Source organism: Trichomycterus rosablanca, chromosome 4 (genome assembly GCF_030014385.1).
Source record: "Trichomycterus rosablanca isolate fTriRos1 chromosome 4, fTriRos1.hap1, whole genome shotgun sequence".
Classification (NCBI taxonomy): Eukaryota; Metazoa; Chordata; class Actinopteri; order Siluriformes; family Trichomycteridae; genus Trichomycterus; species Trichomycterus rosablanca.
Window position 1 is genome coordinate 31241301 of NC_085991.1, and position 20994 is coordinate 31262294.

Genomic DNA, 20994 nt, shown 5'->3' on the forward strand with positions numbered 1-20994 from the left:
CTTAAAGCAATTTAGTATTTTTTTTTAATTTGCAACCAATACCGATCAGCCATAACATTAAAACCACCTTGTTTCTACACTCACTGTCCATTTTATCAGCTCCACTTACCATATAGAAGCACTTTGTAGTTCTACAATTACTGACTGTAGTCCATCTGTTTCTCTGCATGCTTTGTTAGCCCCCTTTCATGCTGTTTTTCAATGGTCAGGACTCTCCCAGGACCACTACAGAGTAGGTATTATTTAGGTGGTGGATCATTCTCAGCACTGCAGTGACACTGACGTGGTGGTGTGTTAGTGTGTGTTGTACTGGTATGAGTGGACACAGCAGCGCTGATGGAGTTTTTAAACACCTCACTGTCACTGCTGGACTGAGAATAGTCCACCAACCAAAAATATATCAAGCATCCTGTGACCACTAATGAAGATCTAGAAGATGACCAACTCAAACAGCAGCAATAGAGGAGCGACCGTCTCTGACTTTACATCTACAAGGTGGACCAACTAGGTAGAAGTGTCTAATAGAGTGGACAATGAGTGGACACGGTATTTAAAAACTCCAGCAGCGCTGCTGTGTCTGATCCACTCATACCAGCACAACACACACTAACACACCACCACCATGTCAGTGTCACTGCAGGGCTGAGAATGATCCACCACCTAAATAATACCTGCTCTGTGATTGTCCTGTGGGGGACCTGACCATTGAAAAACAGGGTGAAAGCAGGTTAAAAAGGTATGTAGAGAAATAGATGGACTACAGTCAGTAATTGTAGAACTATAAAGTGCTTCTATATGGTAAGTGGAGCTGATAAAATGGACAGTGAGTGTAGAAACAAGGAGGTGGTTTTAATGTTATGGCTAATCAGTGTATAATGAAATGCACATAAACTTTATATTGTATTTTCTTTTTGTACAGGTTTTTAAAACATTATTGCCAATATTTCCAATTGCCACCATAACCAGCCACATGAAACCGCTTATGAAATTAAGCCAAATATTTAAATACACTTGCTTTCTTAAATAACTGATATGCCCACTAAAAAGGACGTTTTACAGTATGTCAGAAAATGTGAAAGGTGGAAGGTGGTTAGCAGATTACATTCGTAACCGTATTATAGCTGTACTTTAAGTAAACCCTCACAGGCCAACATAATATGATTTTCTTAATGCAATAATTGACAGTGGTAGCCTAGTGGGTATGGCTTTGGGTTATCAACTGAAAGGTTAAGAGTTTGAATCCCAGCTCTGCCATGCAGCCACTGTAGGGCCCATGAGCAAGGCCCTTAACCCTCTCTACTCCAAGGGCACCGTACAATGGCAGACCCTGCTCTCTGACCCCAGCTTCCAAACAAGCTGGGATATGTACCTGTACATGTATATATGACAAATAAAGGCATTCATTTATTCTAATTGAAATAAAGTACTATAATGTATTAAATAAAGCGATTACTAATATATAATGAGTGAAATCTATTCAACAAATGGTGTTAGAAAGAAAAACATTTATTTATTTTTTACATTCATTATAAAATAAGCATGGCCATTTAATTGATATCATGAATATTTGCATTCCAGTTTTGCTGCATAAAAATACTGTCACAATAACAATGCATGTCAAAATAATATTATTTTTGTACATTAACTCTGATTTAAGAGCATACAAGAAATACAAGTAAACATGTTTGTAAATGGTCAAAGGTCATACACATTCAGGTAGCCTTTCATAAGTCTCACTTTAAGTGGCTTGTATCAGACTGTATAAAATTATATTTGACTTTGTAAGCCTTAACTATCGGCACAAATTTTTAAAGCAAGAAGAGCTTATACATTTAAAAATCTTCCCATCTGTCCGAACATTTAAGTCTCTCACTGTCTTCAAAAGACGATTAAAAATCCACCTATTTACTAAGCACTTAAGTTGTGAACTAACATGTACTTACCATTCTCATTTATTTCCAAAAAAAAAGCCTTTGTTCAGCAGATTTATATCCTTGGACTGTTGTCAATTTAAACTAGAGTAGAGAAATGTTTACTGCAAGTTGCTCTGGATAAGAGCGTCGAATGACGAAAATCTAAATGTAAACATTTACAAACCTTATTCCTAGAGAAGTTGTGATGTTTTGTAAAATGCAATAAAATGAAGAATCTGTCATTTGTTCATTCTCTTAACTCTCTGTTTAACTGATAAAAGTAGATAGACAAGATTTTAAATGTTTTTACTGAATAACATATTTTTAACTGATGCCTGCAACATACTCAAACAAGTTAGGACAGAGTTATGTTTACCGCTGTATTACATTACCTTTCCTATTAATGACACTTATTAATCATTTGGGAACTGAGAACACCAGGTGTTGCAGTTTTGCAAGTGGAATTTTTGTCCATTCTTGCTGGATAGAGACTTCAGCTGCTCAACGTTTACATTTACATTTTCAGCATTTACCAGACCCTTTTATCTAAAGCGACTTACAGTAGTGTGACAGTATACAGTCTGAGCAATTGAGGGTTAAGGGCCTTGCTCAAGGGCCCAACAGCAGCAAACTGGCAGTGGTGGGGTTTGAACCAGTGACCTTCTGATTGCTTACCAGTACCACTAGGCTACTGTTCAACAGTTTGTGGTCTTCATTGTCTTATTCTCTCCATGCTGCACCATTTATTTTCAGATTTATTTTCACATTCTGTGTCTACGAATCCACACTATTGTAGTGCATTCGGAAAGAGGCCTGGCATTGTCTTGCTTATATAATTAGGGATTTCCTGTAAAAAAAAAAAAAACACTACCTTGATGGCAGTATGTGTCACTATAAAATCACAAAACATGCCTAAATGTCAATGGTTTCTTCACACATATGCAAGTCACCCATGTCATAAGCACTGGTGCAGTAAAGGACTAATTACAATGGTTTTTTTAAAGTACTTATGAACCCATGGGGCTATATTTATCACAGTAGCATGACGGTTTCTCATGCAATGCCATGTGAGAGCTCAGAGGTTGCCTACATTTAACAGTATTTTTCAGCTTTTTTCCTACTAAGGTGTCTCCAAATTCCCTAAATAATTTCACATTATTATGCACCATAGATGGTAAAAGACTAAATTATTATTAAAAAACTCATTGACAATTCTATCCTGAAATTTGCCACAAACGATTTCAACAAAAAACTGATGATTTTGTATAAACATAATCTGTTAATCTTAATAATTTATTAATAACCTTTTTATATTAAGAATGCATGCTAATTGTGTGAAATAAGAAAAGGTTGTGCTTTTGTTTATTTGACATTTTGAAGTACAACACCAATTCAAAAAAATTAAAAATAAGTTGGAATAGCAGCATGTTTACCTTTTCTTTTAAGCACCTTGTGTAAATGGGACACCAATTTGTTGTAGTTGTGAATTCTTGTTAGAGTCTGCTTGTAAGCAACATAGCATTTTGTTAATGCTCCTTTTTTACCCAATCATGCCAGCAATACTTTTTTTTAAGTACAACAGTACCTTATACTTTTGTTTTAAGTGTTAAACTTTAGTCCATAGTACCACAGTTTAACACACAAAAAGTGGTCTAATGTGTACATGTCAGTGTAAAAGATATTCCAGATTAACTATATTAATTATAAACAGGAATGCATCCTTATAGTGTACAATGGAAAAAACCTAAAATAAAAGGTGCAGAAGAGTGGGTGATGTACAGGACTAGTGGCGTAACTAGGAGCTCATGGGCCCCGGTGCAAAAACAAATTTTTTATATAGTTATTATATTATATATATAAGTTATTATACAGTATATATAATAACTAAGCACAATTTGAACAGTTATGCACATTTTTATTGCAAGACCATGTTTACCAATAAAAACATTAACACGATTAACGACAGCCCTTATATATATAAATATATATTATTGTACACACACACACATATATATATATATATATATATATATATATATATGCGATGGGGGGTTAAAATAATGTCGAAAAGGGCCCCCGCCATGGGCCCTAGTGCACCTGCCCATCCCCCCAATATATATATATATAATAACTAAGCACAATTTGAAGTTATGCACATTTTTATTGCAAGAGCATGTTGACCAATAAAAACATTAACGACAGCCCTAATATATATATATACCCAAAACAAACCGTTTAAAATATAAATGCTAGCAGGTGGATTTGCTACCCTAAACTGCTCATATGTGAGGTAGATTAAAAACGATTAAATGTGCGTTATGCCATGCACATGTATGTGCCAACTCCTGGCGACCGTATGGAAATTGTTTCTCCAGAACATCCTGTCTTCTGTTTGGGTTCAATACATTTTATCAGTTGAAGTACGATTACCAAACTGTTGCGATAATACAAATCGCTGTTCTGCGCAGAGGTGCTGCGCAGGTTTAACGCAATACTGACTGTATTGACAGAGTGAGAAGCTCTAGCCAATCACCAACTGCGCCACAATTCTGACAAATCAACAGCAGCGAACAGGAGCGGAACCTAAATGGCGCACTAATGCACTCGTTCACTTCAAAACATTGTTTAAATTGAACCCACATCTAGGTAATCGCGTTATCATTTCGCAACAGTCGAGCGTATTTGTAAATAAACTGGCAGAATAGCTTCTTTACATTTTTCTGTGCATCAGCGAGCTAGATCTGGTGGAACAATGACATCGGCATCAACAAAGGTAGTTCGATGCAGCTTCTGCATTATGTAATGTTTACATCCTCACATATGATAAGTTGATCATAACAGACTAGTGTGTTTGCAGTGTGATGTTTTCCAGAGATTGGTTAATCCTATGCAGTTACAAAATGTTTTTTTTCTGTAAATCACCCACATATGCAATAACCCTATAAACAATATTGCTGTGCTCAGGTTGGTGAGATTTTCTCTGCAGCTGGAGCTGCTTTTACTAAGTTAGGAGAGTTGACCATGCAGCTGCACCCAGTGGCTGACTCAAGTCCAGCAGGGTAAGTAGTGTTTAGGGAGACAAGTTCTCCCAAATGCATGTTTGTATTGCTGACGAGATGCCTTGAACTGGAAGTAGTGAGTCTAAAATACAGTGAACTCCAGTATTATTGGCACTCTTCAAGTAAATGCCTTGGATCGGAGGAAAGGCCAAGATACCCCTGTAAAATGTGATGAATCATTATTACTTTGGTGTTATTGGTTTGATCCACACGTTTTTGGAAACAGGTGTTCTTATAAAATTTACTTAACACCATATTTGTATTTTAACTGACCATAATAATTGTTTAACAAATTATTAACTCATAACAATGATTCTAATCAACACACAAATGGCGAGGTGATTTTTGGGACGTTGTAGCCTAGTGGTTAAGGTACTGGACTAGTAATCAGAAGGTCACTGGTTCAAGCCCCACCACTGTCAGGTTGCTGCACTTGGGCCCTTGAGCAAGGCCCTTAACCCTCAATTGCTTAGACTGTATACTGTCACAGTACTGTAAGTCGCTTTGGATAAAAGCATCTGCTAAATGCCGAAAATGTAAATTTTTATGTCATCCAAATTTAGTAGCCAGCCACCTTGCCAAATCAAAAAATTGTAACTGTAATAATGAAATAAAAATTCTAATGAACCTATTAAGTCGGTTTTTCTGGAGTTGAGTTCTCTGCTCATTTGGATTCTTCTTTCTTTTTTTTCTTCTTACAAAAATGTACTTGCCTATGTTTAAATACTGAACATCGGCCAAAAACACAATCCACTAAAGTGTGCCAGTATTACCAGTAAAATGTTTTATGATTACTCTCACTCAACCTAATTTCTCTTGAATTTCTCAAAGATTTATGCAAACCAGTGTCATACAATTAAGACTACACTGTCATTTTAGTAATCGTACTGTAATCGTAACTGTGCATATAATTCTGTAAAACTTGAAATTTAAACTTAAGTATAAAACCAAATAAAAATTATTGCCATTAGAATGTAGTCACATCATGTAGCCATGGCAGTTGTAGCCTACTGGTTAAGGTACTAGACTAGTAATTGAAAGGTTGCTGGTTCAAGCCCCACCACTGCCAGGTTGCCACTGTTGGGCCCTTGAGCAAGGCCCTTAACCCTCAATTGCTTAGACAACATACTGTCACAGAACTGTAAGTCGCTTGGATAAAAGCGTCTGCTAAATGCCTAAAATGTAAATGAGGCTTTTCCCCTGGTTGCTGTGTGTTTTTACAGAGCTAAATGGACGGACACTGAGATTGAGATGCTCCGCTCAGCAGTTAGGCGCTTTGGTGACGACCTGAACATGCTCAGCTCAGTCATCAAGAAGCGCACAGTGTAAGCAATCAGGTTTCCCTACTTTGGGTTACTTCCTATGCTGTGCCTGGTTGTTTTTGACTCGCGTGTAGGTTTTAGGCTCATGTGGTAGTTTTAATGGACACAGACATATGTTAAACATTCATTCATTGTATTGTAAATGCTTTTTGAAATTCAAGAGAAACAACAAGGCTTACATATATTTGACTAAATAAGTATACAGCCATGTCTTTGGCATTTATGTTTATACTTTCATATCTACAATGCTTTAACATAATCAAAGGTTAAAATCACATCACTAACTGCAAATCAACTCAAATTGTGTATAGAGCACAAATCAAAACCACAGTCAAGAGGAAGCTTTATGAAGATAGTGGAGTTCCCTTGTCCTCTGAATCACCGAAGAAAAGTACCAAAAAGGTTCCAGTTTCCATGGCTCCCCCTTCAGCACCTACAGTTATGGCTATGCCAACATCTCAGGTCGTAGTAACAACAGGCTTACAAGGTTCTTCTACAGGTCAATCAAGCATTAAGAAGCCAAAGGCAGCAGGTGAGTTTTAATGCACACAACATTTCAGGGGTCACAAATAGCAAGATTATGATCTCTTTTCATTAAATTATTATAAAATTATTTAATTACATTATTTAGCCACATTACCATATTTAATAATAAATAAGTCTTTAGGGTAAGTTGTGGAGTGCAGACTGAAGTAGCTAGCCTGGTCCTTCATGCCTCAAAAAACTGAAAGCTGCTTTTGAAAAATGGTCTACCAACAATTTAGCATGGTAGCAGTCCAGAACAGATTAAAACTACTCTAAAAGGCAAAAAAACCCCTTAAGATTGGATGGCAAGCATCTATAAACGGTCATCTTCAAGTCTTTCCACAGATGTTTGATTGGATTTAAGTTTGGGCCACTCAAGGATGTTCAGAGACTTGCCCAATTATTACTTCACTGTTGTCTTGGCTGTTGAATGGTCAACATTCACCCCAGTATGAGCATGGTATTATTTTTTTGCCTTCATTTATCCATCCCTTAATTCATACTAGTCTTCCTGTCCCGGAGAAGCACCACAACAGCATGACACTGCCACCACTGTATTTTACAGTAGGGATGGTATTAGCTAAGTGATGTGCAGTGCTTGCTTTTTTCTATGCCACAGTTTGATAGTGAAGATCCAAAGTTTCTTGAACTTTATGGCTTGGTTTGTTCTGACAATGCAGTGTAAATTGTAAACACAGCTCTCAGATTTGAAATATTGCTTCTCCCAAATGCTGTTTTGGATCTCTCCACAAGGATTTAAATCTGGACATGGGGTATACAGTAGTGTTCAAAAAAATAGCAGTGGTTTTAAAAAAGTGAATAAAGCACAAAATCATTATGATAACTTTTATTTCTATAAATGCAAATGCACTGAAAATACTCCACTTTCAATTCTAATTCAAAACATTAACAAAATGTAGCCAGTTTGTGTTTATCCTTTACAGAAAGTTAAGAAAAATGAATATTAGGCTGTTCAAAAAAATAGCAGTGCCAGCATTTTTCTTTAAAAACTCAAAAAAATTTATCTATAAACTGAAAAAAATGTTTGAGGTTTCACTTTACTATAATATTTAACTAATAATAACTAATATTTAGTGGCATAACAATTGTTTCTGAGATCTGTGTTGCATGGAGTCGACCAACTTCTGGCATGTCTGACCAGGTATTCCAGTCCAGGATGATTAGACGACATTCCACAGTTCTTCTGCATTTTTGGGTTTTGCCTCAAAAAAACGTGTTTCAGATATCAGAACACAAGTTCTCTATGGGATTGAAGTCAGGGGATTGGGCTGGCAACTCTATTACCTCAATCTTGTTTGTCTGTAACCAAGATGTTTTGGGTCATTGTCATGTTGAAACACCCATTTTAAGGACATTTCTTCTTTGACATAGGGCAACATGATCTCCTCAAGTATTCTGATATATTTAATCTGATCCATGATCCCTCGTATGCCATAAATAGGCGTAACACCATGGTATGAAAAACATCCCCATATCATCATTTTGTTCCACCATGCTTTACTGTCATCACAGTGTACTGTGGCTTGAATTCAGTGATCGGGGGTCGTCTGACATACTGTCTACGACCACTAGACCCAAAAAGAACAATTTTGCTTTTACCAGTCCACAAAATGTTGAGCCATTTCTCTTTGGACCAGTCAATGTGTTCCTTGGCAGATTTGAACCCATTCAGGACACGTCTTTATCTTAACAACGGGACTTTGCAAGGAGTTCTTGCTGGTAACTTGGCTTCACTTAATCATCTTCTGTACTCACTGCTAACTTCAGATGTTCCTTGATCTTTCTGGAGGTGATCATTGGCTGAGTATTTGCCATTTTGGCTATTCTTCGATCCATTCGAACAGTAGTTCCACGCTTCCTTCTGCGTCTTTCAGGTTTTGGTTGTCACTTCAAGGCATTTGAGATCATTTTAGCTGAGCAGCCAATAATTTGCTGCACTTCTCTGTATGTTTTTTCCTCTACAATCAACTTTTTAATAAAAGTACGCTGTTCATCAAAACAATGTCTGGAACCCATTTTACCCTGTATTTCAGAAGGAAATGCGCTATGACCAACCTGTGCAACATTTTCCCCCCTCCTACCTTAAATAAGGACCAAAATTGACACCCGTTCTTCTGCAGAATGAATGACTTCACCAATTAAACACCTCACTGCTTTTATTTTGAACAACCCACTTTCAATCAATGCTTCGATTACTCAGAATGAGCGGCATGCATGTCCTAATTGTTGGGTTTGTTTTGTTGTCATTACTCTACCACACTTTCAAGTACAGGGTGGGCCATTTATATGGATACACCTAAATAAAATGGGAATGGTTGGTGATATTAACTTCCTGTTTGTGGCACATTAGTATATGGGAGGAAGGAAACTTTTCAAGATGGGTGGTGACCATGGCGGCCATTTTGAAGTCGGCCATTTTGGATCCAACTTTAGTTTTTTTCAATGGGAAGAGGGTCATGTGACACATCAAACTTATTGAGAATTTCACAAGAAAAACAAAAAATTACTTCTCAATAAGTGTGAAATTCTCAATAAGTTTGATGTGTCACATGACCCTCTTCCCATTGAAAAAACTAAAGTTGGATCCAAAATGGCCGACTTCAAAATGGCCGCCATGGTCACCACCCATCTTGAAAAGTTTCCCCCTCCCATATACTCTTCTTCTTCTTCTTTCGGCTTTTTCCCTTTTTCAGGGGTCGCCACAGCGAGTCATCCTCATGATCGCTCATTGATTTGGCACAATTTTTACACCGGATGCCCTTCCTGACACAACCCTCCCTAATTTATCCGGGCTTGGGACCGGCGCTACAATGCACTAGTGCATTTAGCGGCTAGGTATCTATAGGACAATTCAGTGTTTCCAATTAACCAGGTGGCATGTTTTTGGACTGTGGGAGGAAACCGGAGTACCCGGAGGAAACCCACGCGGACACGGGGAGAACATGCAAACTCCGCACAGAAAGGACCCGGACCGCCCCACCTGGGGATTGAACCCAGGACCTTCTTGTTGTGAGGTGACAGTGCTACCCACCCCCTCCCATATACTAATGTGCCACAAACAGGAAGTTAATATCACCAACCATTCCCATTTTATTTAGGTGTATCCATATAAATGGCCCACCCTGTACATTTTTTGCTATGTAGAAATATCACTTCTACTAAAAACAGTGATTTATCAGGTTAATGGTGTTGGACTGCTATTTTTTTGAACACCACTGTAAATCTGGACTTAAAGCTGGCCACTTCAGAACTCTCCAGTGTTTTGTCTGAATACATTTCTGGTGCTAAATGAAGTATGCTTTGGGTCATTGAACTGATGAAAGACCCATTACCTATGACTGAGACCCAGCTTTTTGACACTGGGCCCTACACTGGGCTCCAAAATTCTTTGATAGTCTTCAGAATGCCACTGCAACAGGCCTGAATACTTTAAGATATATCAGATTTCAGTTTTTTATTTTTGAAAACTCTGAATACATGTTTTCACAATTCTGGGTGATTATGTATAGATGGATGGGGGAAAATTGCAGTTATAGCTATTCAAAATTAAATCCACTGTAATTCCAGGTTTCTAGTATTTTGTTTATTGACCATTGCTAAACCCATGCTTAAAAACATTCCTACAATGAATACAATTTTCTTAATTGACTTTAAAAAAAAAAATAGGGCACACCTGAAGTGGTTTTATGCTTCAAAGTACAGAGTGAGTCAAAAGTCTCAGGACACTCTTATTTCAGAAATGAAAGGGAAAATGACATATCTGAATACCCCAGCAAGTAATGGGTGAGGTTGCCTATCTTTTAGGCTATGTCCGGAACATGGCCGCCATCTTGAAAGCCGCCATATCAAAGAAGACCAGAATTTTCTCAGAAATCGATTGCCGCAATAAGATTTGCAATATCTCTTGTGGTTCAAAAGTTATCAACACAGAAATTTGCAACAACAACCGGGAACTTTCCCTGTGATGCACAGCTATTTGACATGTTCAGTGTGTTGTCCCTTGTGCTGAACACAGAGCTGAAGGCGCTGGATCCAATCGTTATGAACCTGCATGAGAATCTCTGGAGAAATGCTGTCACAAGCCTCCACGATGCGGTGCTGAAGGTGGTGTTTGTTGCGGATTTTCTCAGCATACACAATTTGTTTGAGATGACCCCAGAGATAAAAGTCGAGTGGTGTGAGGTCGGGTGATCTGGGCGGCCATTCCACAGGACCACGACGGCCAATCCAACGACCAGGGAATTGAATATCCTGCCACTGACGAACACCTGCTCCGTAGTGTGGTGGAGCCCCATCCTGTTGGAAATAACAGGGGAAACTGCCATCTTTGGTCAGAATGGATGGGAACACTGTTTCCTGTAGCATTGTCAGTTAGCAATGAGCATTTAGGGTCTGGTTGATGAAAATGGGTCCGATTACACGGGTGCCCCATATTCCACTCCACATCACACCATAACCTTCACATCACCTACGATGTGTCTGCCATCCAGTGAGGGTTTTTATCACTCCAGTACCTCACGTTCTGGCGGTTAACCTCACCACTGAATAAAAATTGGCCTCCTCAGTGCGGGATTCCGTTGATGTTGGTCTAACGCCCAGGTGCAGAACTCAACACGTCTATCAGGGTCATCCTCTGATAGTTTCTGCTGCAGCTAGATCTTGAAGGGGTGTCACTTATTGGTATGAAGAATCCGTACAAGGGATGACTGGCTGACACCACATTCTGCTGCGAGACGTCACGTGCTGCGTCGTGGACTTTTCGCAAAGGCTGCCAAAACCATTGTTGAGGTTTCTTTATCGGTAGCGGTCTTCAGACGACCACTATGTGGCTTGTTGTGCACAGTCCCGGTTTTTCGGAATTTGGCTATGAGGGATGCAACAGTGCTGTGTGAAATTGGTGGTCTTTCTGGGTGTCGGTTGTTGAAGTCTGCGGCTATGATACGGCAGCTGTGTTCCCCGGACATCAGAATCACCTCAATCCTTCTTTCGTCAATTCCATCTTCAGTTACCTGTAACAAACAACAAAAGTTTTGAACTTTGTGTTGATAACTTTTGAACCACAAGAGATATTGCAAATCTGATTGCGGCAATCGATTTCTGAGAAAATTCCGGTCTTCTTTGATATGCTACATGACCACCTTCCCATTGGGAAAAACTTGCCCTTGATCCAATATGGCGGCTTTCAAGATGGATAGCCTAAAAGATAGGCCCCCTCACCCATTACTTGCTGGGGTATTCAGATATGTCATTTTCCCTTTCGTTTCTGAAATAAGAGTGTCCTGAGACTTTTGACTCACCCTGTACATCATCAGGTAAGGAGGATTTTACCCAGTATTGAAATAGAAAAACACACTATAAAGTCTTCATTGACTCAACTCCCAGAGCAAATGACAACAGGATGTCTTGTTTTTTCGCTGCTTTGCTGAACTGTTCTATTAACGTAGCATTATGGCTTTTGATTAAGTAATGTTATCGCATGGATATAATTTAAATAATTGTTTGTATCTACCAGATGTTACTCTAAGTGCTCTGAATGACTCAGATGTGAATAGCGATCTGGTAGACATTGAAGGACTTGGTGACAACTCAGCATCAAAGAAGCTTAATTTTGATCAAGGTAAACAAAACACATTTTCTATACATTTGCTTTTGCACCTTTCGCTGATAACTGTGTGGATGATCCTTTTCATCTTTGGCTCAGAAAACTCAACATCCACATTTCCAGAAAACAAGCTGAAACATGGACACATCTAGCCATAGCACATTTCCACTGTCATTTGTTCCATCTCAAATGGGCGTGGGTGGGTCCAGAGAACTGTGTAGAATTGATGTACAGCTCTCTTTGTGTAATAGAGTTTCAGGGTGCATTTTTGCTCAGTTACAAAAGTTTTCTAAAGTATGTTTTAATATAATTCACAGTAGTATGACGATTTATGCAATGCTGTCTAAGGGCTCAAAGGTCACCCAGCCTTGTCCTACACAGACTAAGATTTCTTTGGGTTCCCTGAATAGTTTACAATATATACAGTAGATGGTAAAATACCTGAATTATTTGCAATTGTGTGGTGTAAAATTGATTGACAGTTCTTTTATGAAGTTTGGATCTAAGTGATGAACTCGGATCAATCACTGCTTGCACAGACTGAGCCTGGTGGATCCTCTTTTAATACCCAATCATGATTCCCTCATCCGTAACCAGTTCACTTGCTTATTGTGGATTGTTTCAGAATTGATGCATGCAACACACTCATAAAAAGGTGGGACAGAGGCAAAATAAAAATGCCTCTGTCATTTACAAAATACAATGTTAATCAATGAAAATATTGTAAACCTTTGGTCATTTTCAAGACAATTAACTGATCATAAATTTTTTAAATTGCATTTACTTCTGTAAATAGGGTTTGTGCAAAAAATACTTTGAAGATAAATAATGTTAAGTGAATTGTGGTTCCATATCTTTCTCCTACAGAAAGTTTAAATCTAGACTCAAGTCTCATCATGAACTCCAGTGACTTGCCTCTACTGTCCCGCTGAACTGTATCTCTGCTCAAAACCATCAGCTGCAAAATAGAGCTCACATCACATCAGGCTAAATCTTCAGAAACTCCAGCCCAGGAAACTGCCTTTTGTCTTCTCTCAAGACATGATGCTAAAACAATTATTGTTTTTAATGAAAGGTCACATGTGTAAATTTAATCTCTTGAGACCTGTTAAGCCAAGATTATTTCTGTTTTAAGATTTTTTTTTTACATAAGAATAAAAATGTATTATACTCTTATATAATGTTACAGTCACCAGTAATCTGTCAGATACATTTGCTACCAGTGCTTGGTTCAAATATTGACTCTAAATTCATTACAAATATATTTTTGTTAATCGTGTCTGTGTAAATGAGGTGCAATTTATACTATTTTATGTAATATTGGGAAATGGTTTCCAAAACATTGTTCATGAACATGGTTATGCTATGCCCATTGTTTTTATCTGAAAAAAATTAATTCATGAAAGTCCTATGCAAATATTTGGACACTACTGGTTAAATTCTATTTTTAATTAATGTTCTAAGTAAAATTAAGTTTATATCCTCTTCATGGTAGAGTCTGCACATTGTAATGCACAATTACTGTTTATTTGCTGTATTTTAAATTGTGAAGAGTTAAATTGGCATGTTCAACAGTTATGGCACTTAATTGTGCACGTAACCTTTGCACCAAACATTTGCATAAGTTACTAAGTTTATGAGCTTGACTGGCAAAATGTACATATTTCACTTTATTTTTCAGCTATTTGAATCATGTCATCAGTGCATGTTTAGGAGTACCTACAATGTGGAATAAATCACAGTGACTGTTGAGTTTGACTTTTTTTTTTTATTGTACTTATCTCTGCTTATATGTGAAACAAAAGTCAACAATTTTGTGAATTACTACTAAATTATCCATAAAGTAACTAAAAAAAAAAAAGTGTGTGCGTGTTTCATTAGCAGCACTTTTATTCTAATAGCTATTTGAGGGCTAGTTTAGCCTCTACAGTCAAAGACATTTTACTAGTAACTCTCTGCTAGTAACTACATGATTAGCTGCATTTCATTTTTTAAATACATCCCTTTGTCTTTCCGGTGCAAATACATTTTTAACTTGTTTGTGGAGGGAACAACGACCTGCACCATGCCAGTTTTAATGCAGTGTCCCCAGGGATCAAATGTCAAGGGCATTTTGCCATTTATAATCAGAGGTTTAATTTTTTTTTGTTGCACCATAGGGTAAAATGCATAAAATACTTGTAATTGCCCATTGAGAAACACGGCGAATTATTTATTTATGCATTTTTGGCAAAGTATCAAGTCCCCACCAATGCTTGTTAATAAAGAAATAGGCCTTTCCTGGATGCTCATTTATACTGCTCATTTATACTGCTCATTTACTCATTTCTATTTCCCCAGTCCAATGTTTTTAGAATGTTACAAGCAACAAATTTAGAATGACAGTATATTTCTAAAACATTGAATAGCTTGTTTTCTGTATTTTATTTGCATTTTACATACTGTCCTTACATGTTTGGAATTTAGTCAATTAGCTATTTTAAAAGTAGCAAACTTACTGCAAAAGTGAACAGAACCTGACGATTAAATTCACTAAGCAGAACAGTGATCTTCAAAGTTCTAAAACTGATCTTGTAAGTTCCCTATCCCTGTTCACATATCCTGCACACACCACCAGTATAAATAACTATAACAGAACTGTTGTCTTGATAAAAATTGAGAATATTTGCCCAAATGTTTTCTTTACCAACATAACTGTTTGTGAGTAAAATTGTCACATCACACACTCCTTCAGCTATTGCCTAATAAAAATGCTGAGCTGTTTGTCATCATGTTACGGAACAAAAATGTATTCGGATTTCTTTCACATTGTCTAACAATTTACAAATACATTTGTTAAATACTGTGTAATAATAACCTAACAGCTTTTTATTGTTGCATGCAAATAGTTCAAGCTCTGAACTCCAATTACTTGAGATACAAGTGTGTCTAGCACCCTAACACAATCAACCAGCATCCACATAAAATCAGACAGCCAGGTTCAAGACCTATGGTAAAATAAATACACTTTAAATGTTAGATATGGGGGTCAGACTAAGAGGTTACTGAAATCTTGGTTTTACAGAAATAACCATGTCACAGTTTTTATAACAAAAACTAGGGACTGGTGATATAACTAATGTTCCTTCATTGCACATGTATTTGTGTGTCATGGCACTGGTATTTATCAAGATGTCATTTTATTTTGTTAAAAAAAATATTTGACAAATTTGCCTGTGTTGTATTTTTCTAGTGTACATTTTAAATAGACCATATGCATTATTTTAAGTTCTGTATTAATAAAACCACTGATGGTGGTTAGAAAAATAATTAAAACTGCAATAACATATTTAATAATTTTATTTACTACTATTGCATAATACAAATCAATACAAACTTTTTCAACTCGTATTTTTGTAAACAATGGGTTGCACAGCAATTAAAATTTACTGATATTACTAGTACATAAATAATCCAAACTGGACTGTACACTGGTTAATTACACTCTTTCACCCCTAACTCCCAATAGCCAACAAGGCCATGCATGTCAAGACGATTTGAATTTGACGACTGTGTCTGTCTGACGGGAGCAGCACAAACCATACTGGCAACCCAGGGAGAGGGCAGCTGCCAATATTGATGTGCTGCTAAAGTCAGACACACTGAGACAAAGTTGCAATAACATCTGTGCTGTCTGGCCGAAAACATGATCAAATAATGATACACAAGATGTATAGTTCTAGAAATAAACACTTGTTAAATCACTGTTGATGCACATGGCAAGATACACAAGTTACAACAATTGGTAGCACTTTAATAACTATAGACTGAATTATTTGCTCTGTATTAAGTATAGTACTCAATTAGGCCATGCTTATGCAGCCCACCAGGATGGGGTAGAACATGTACATCTTTTATGCAAAAATAATCACCAAGGTTCCCAGTAACAGCACACAATGATTTGGAACTTAACATACGAACCTACAAACCATGATGTGCTGCTAATGGGTACTCTGGCTTACACACAAGGGCAAAGTGAGATGTTGAAGAAAGAGATGCTAGAAGAAAATAATTCCAGGATTAATAAACACTTCAAGGAAAAAGATCATAGTCATGCTATACTAGATCATATTGACAAGACCTGCGTTCAAATCTTAAGGCCACAACAATAACCTATATTTTTTAATGTAACAATGTGCAAAATCAGAGTAAATGATAAAAAGTAAAACAAAATGCAAAAGGTAAGACGAGGAAAAATATTAAAATACTGGAAAAAAACAGAAAGGAAAAAACAAAAAACACGGTATACAGAGAAAAGGTTCAAGATACAAATCTGTGTGGTGGTGGGAGGGGGGGTTTAAGACATTGATTTAATAGTACAATAATTTAAAAGTGTAATGTGTGAAATTAAAGTAAACCAACATGGTCATAATATTTTCCAAATTTAAAAATGTAATAGAGGGACTGCAAAGTAAAAAAGGATGCAGAAACCTGTGACCTTGACATGGATGACCAATAAACACAAATCAATAATCATTCAGAATTGAATGTGTTCAAGTTTGAAAAACAATATCATATACATAAAATTTTCAAATATAGAAAAATAGTACAACTAAATAAGTATGACATTGTAGGCATGAAATGTGACCTAACCACAAAGCCTTAGAACACAAACATGGCATGACCAGCATTCAAAATTTTAATTTCTAACAATTTAGGATTTTGATAATAATAAAAATAACAACAACAATAATTACATTAATTAAATGAATGTTTGTTTTGATGTTGTAATATAATGATTGACAGCACAGATGAAAGAGATGAATTTCTGTCTCTATAAATTAGCTCTTCACTGAGAAAGACTGCACAAGAAAAGGAAAAAGAGAAGACCATGGGGCTATTAGGAACCATAAAAAAGGGGGAGGGAAAGAGAGTGAATAAAAGAAGAGGATAAACTGAAAAAGGGTGGGGAGTGAAAGTGTATGTGTGAGTGAGGGAGTAAGTGCAAGCGCTCGCTCTCACCCACCCTGGCCTAACTTTTCTTACCCGTTTTAACCAGGGGCCATTTCGTTAGGCTTTGAGGTAGGACACATAAAAGAAATTAACTTACCCCTCGGCACTTTTTATTTAGCCTGTTCAGCAACAAGGGAGAGGCGAACGTTTCTGGTACTCCCAAAAGAACCTCACCAATACACCAGCTTTCCAGTCTAGTCAATTCTGTACCTGGAAAGAGGAAAAAAACACACTTTATAAGACCCAAATTTTATTTTATTTTATTTAGTTTTTAAAAGCCTAAAAATATTTCAAGTCATTTTCATTACATTTTTACAGCAGCTTTAAGACACCACCTAAGGTCTTTTTAAATTCAAATATTATTTAAAAAAAACAAACACATTAATACAACTACTAAAACAGCTAAGTCAATTAAAACTAATTTGTACAAAAAATTGAATTACAAAACAAAGAAGTCCTCACATATACTTATCAATTGCAATTCCAAGTCTTAATCTGAGGTCAAAAATACACCCACTCGTCTAGGACTAGAACTCCCAGTCTAGGAAGGGGGTTCCAGGAGTAAAATAAGTACCTAAAGCTTTTGTTGCCCACCACTATTTTCAGCCCCTAAAACCTTTTCTCTTCCTATTCCATTTCAGACCAGCAGTCCATGCAGTGTGCAGCCTCTGCTTAGCTGTAGCTAGTGAGGCTGCCTGAAGAACTTGGTAGGCATAAAAAGCAGGGGTTGTAGCCTTTTTCCCGGGGCATCACTTTCTACAATTAAAATGAACATTTTTTGGGGGTCAGAAAAATCTTTAAAAAAATTAGTATGTCATGCTGGGGTCCCCATTGAAGGGTGTGAAATTTGGGGACTGTTGCTTTAACCTTTTCCAAGAAAAAAATTATTTTGTGGAACTTCATGTGTGGAGCGCGCCAGTGCTAGCAGCTTGCGCTTGCTTGATTTCTTGTACCCTTGCCAAAGCATTCACACAGCCAACGGAGAGAAAGGGAGGGAGAGGGGGGAACAAAAGAGGGAGAAGGCTTTACTGCAGAAAGACAGGGAAAAAGGCAAACGAAGCAAGAAAAAGTGTTTTATTTGTGGTGTTTGTTTGTGCTACAGTTTAACTTTTACCACAAATGCTAAAGTCTTACAAAGTTTGTTAAAAGATTTTCCTATTGACCACAGCTTAGTTCACACTGAAAGTGTAATAATGTACAGCCACCGGAACAAAATAAACTAAATACAAAAAAAAAAAAACCACAATCGAAAGATAAAAAAAACAAAAACATTTTTATATCTACATTAGTGTTGTTTTTGTGGTTCAAGTGGATGGAGCTTTGTCTTATGTACACTGTGGGCTGTGCATAGATTAAGACTATGAACAAAAAGTAGAGAAAATGTTGATCTGGTTCCACAGATAGCTTTACTGAGGAGGACAACTGGGCTTAAACAGTTACACGAGTGCACACACGCACATATAACCAGACAAGACAAAGGCTTCTAATAAAGATACATGGTTAAAAAAAAGCAAAATTAATAATCCAGCTTTATTTAAAAAAACAAAACAAAACTCCTAAACAAGTCAATAGCATTACTTTACTATTTAAGTTAAAAAAACATCAAATTTGTTTATTTAAAAGAATTACCACCACATAGCCCACTGTTTTAAGTTCTTTATCTGACCCACACCCTAGGTCAGCTTTAGAATAGGTTGTATGCTACTTTAAGTATGTATTAAATTATTTGTGTATTTTAGAATTAATTTCCAAACATATGCAGGAGAGTTTATAAGAATTTTTGAATACAGGTAAGTTATTTTAGTTCATTTTCTTCCTTCTCACCCTTCACGTATGTCATTCTGCTCAAAACATGTCTTCACTAAGCCTCGATAACCACACACAAAAACAGGAAGTCTAAAATCAGTCCATAGAAGAAACAGCATCAACGCTCAGGGCCAAACATTTCTCTACATTTTCTCCAAAAGATGATGCTAATGTGAAAACCAATACAAGTCATTTGCAAACCAAAATGCACTGTTTCATTTCAGATTAACTGTCACAGATGAACAGTGAACAGTCCAAAATTAAAAAAATGTACTTGCAACACTTTCAGAATGTGAAATGTACCATGTAAATCACTGTGATATTTTGTAATTCAGCAGGAGAAAACGTATTAAGCCCATCATCACGTACACCTATTTCATCAAACACGTTTTTAAATAAATAAATACAAATGTGTAAATTAAAATTTGACATAAAAAAGTTAAAATGACGATCTAAAATGTGATCTAATACTGTTAGGAAACTGTATAATTACCAAAGCATATGGTACAAAAAAAAAAAAAAACTGTAGCACTACAGCAATTTGCAAAAGAAGCAGCTTACAGTGCAGTGAGTACAAATATAACATTCTTTAATGTAATTATCGGCTTCTGAACAAGCACCTGTATGCCACTTCTGTGACAAACCAGCAACTATTTATTATCATTTTGTCTTCTCCTGGCAACTAACTCAATGTCATTACTGTAGATCTGCATTTTAACCCTTGCTTTTAAGCCCTGTGCACACACACAAAATGTGTTACACCTAGTACATACAATTAATTACCTTCATTTTACAGATTTGACACTGTATAATGCTAATGTATACTATATTGGTGTACGCAACCAACAATTTGTATGAGTACTTTGTTGGTGTGTATAACAAACAAATGTTCCGGAATAGGTAATGCGACAAAGTTTATGCAACTGTGGGAAAAAGCTTATTTCACTGTAGTTTTGCAAAGATTTGCAAATACAGTAATGTGAATTACTGGATTATGTTCATTACACACAAGCTTATTAAATATGGAAATGGCAATACTTAAAAAAAATAAAAAATAATAATTTTTAATATAGCATATTTACAATCTATTAAGGTCATATGGTCACTGACTAACGCTTACGTGTACCCTATTGGTTTGTAGTTGCTGTTTTGTTAACTTCATAATAATAATAATATTTAAATATAAGACTCATTCTATATGGTAAGCTGTAATAAATAAAACGACATAAGCAGTTAAACATATTTGACCAAAAAGTGCATGTCTAAAATGTGAGATATTTATTTTATTGCACATAATTGTTACTATTGGACTTGCATATATGCCTTTAAAATGGTTTAATGTATAATACACTGTTTTTTTTGTAAAATATACTGTTTGTAAATAAATAGTCTTTGCTAGCTGTGGTCTTTGAAACCACACACTAATTAAGAACTTCGACTTTAGAGGTGTTCACACTACAAAGCTAAAATGGGAAAATCTGTCACACCCCTGATTATTATTCCTTTCAGTTTATTTTAGACCTGTGACCATATTAATTCACAATACATTACTGGAATGAATATTAATCTCACTTTTCATCTATAATGCATGTCTATTATTATACAGTCTTATTCTGGGTTTTCTTTCCGTTTTTAATCCAATATCAATATATAGCCAGGCACACTTAAAATAATAGGGATACAGTATCTATACTGCGAACTTAAGGGGAACCGAGTCGACCATGTTAAACCTTCAAGGTGTAATAATGCCAGGT

The 20994-nt window shown here is 36.5% G+C and overlaps 1 protein-coding gene across 2 annotated transcripts; it reads left to right on the top strand.

The window, feature by feature from the left end:
• Positions 1–4499: 4499 nt before the first annotated feature.
• zgc:92664 (uncharacterized protein LOC436695 homolog) lies at positions 4500–14284 on the top strand. Of its 2 annotated transcripts, XM_062993191.1 has the most exons (6): positions 4500–4686; positions 4878–4972; positions 6196–6297; positions 6606–6826; positions 12353–12457; positions 13310–14284. In XM_062993191.1, exons 1-6 carry the CDS (start codon positions 4666–4668, stop codon positions 13372–13374), a joined length of 609 nt encoding a protein of 202 aa, XP_062849261.1. In that variant the 5' UTR covers positions 4500–4665; the 3' UTR covers positions 13375–14284. The 2 variants fall into 2 exon arrangements, with proteins under 2 accessions (XP_062849261.1, XP_062849260.1); XM_062993190.1 differs by lacking the exon at positions 6196–6297.
• The last annotated feature ends 6710 nt before the right edge of the window (positions 14285–20994 follow it).

What these genes read in the sequence shown, in the direction of transcription:
- zgc:92664 (XM_062993191.1), top strand. Translation starts at nt 4,666, where the DNA reads ATGACATCGGCATCAACAAAG. An exon ending in TGACATCGGCATCAACAAAG is followed by an intron (nt 4,687 to 4,877) that starts GTAGTTCGATGC and finishes TGCTGTGCTCAG; the next exon opens with GTTGGTGAGATTTTCTCTGC. An exon ending in TAAGAAGCCAAAGGCAGCAG is followed by an intron (nt 6,827 to 12,352) that starts GTGAGTTTTAAT and finishes TGTATCTACCAG; the next exon opens with ATGTTACTCTAAGTGCTCTG.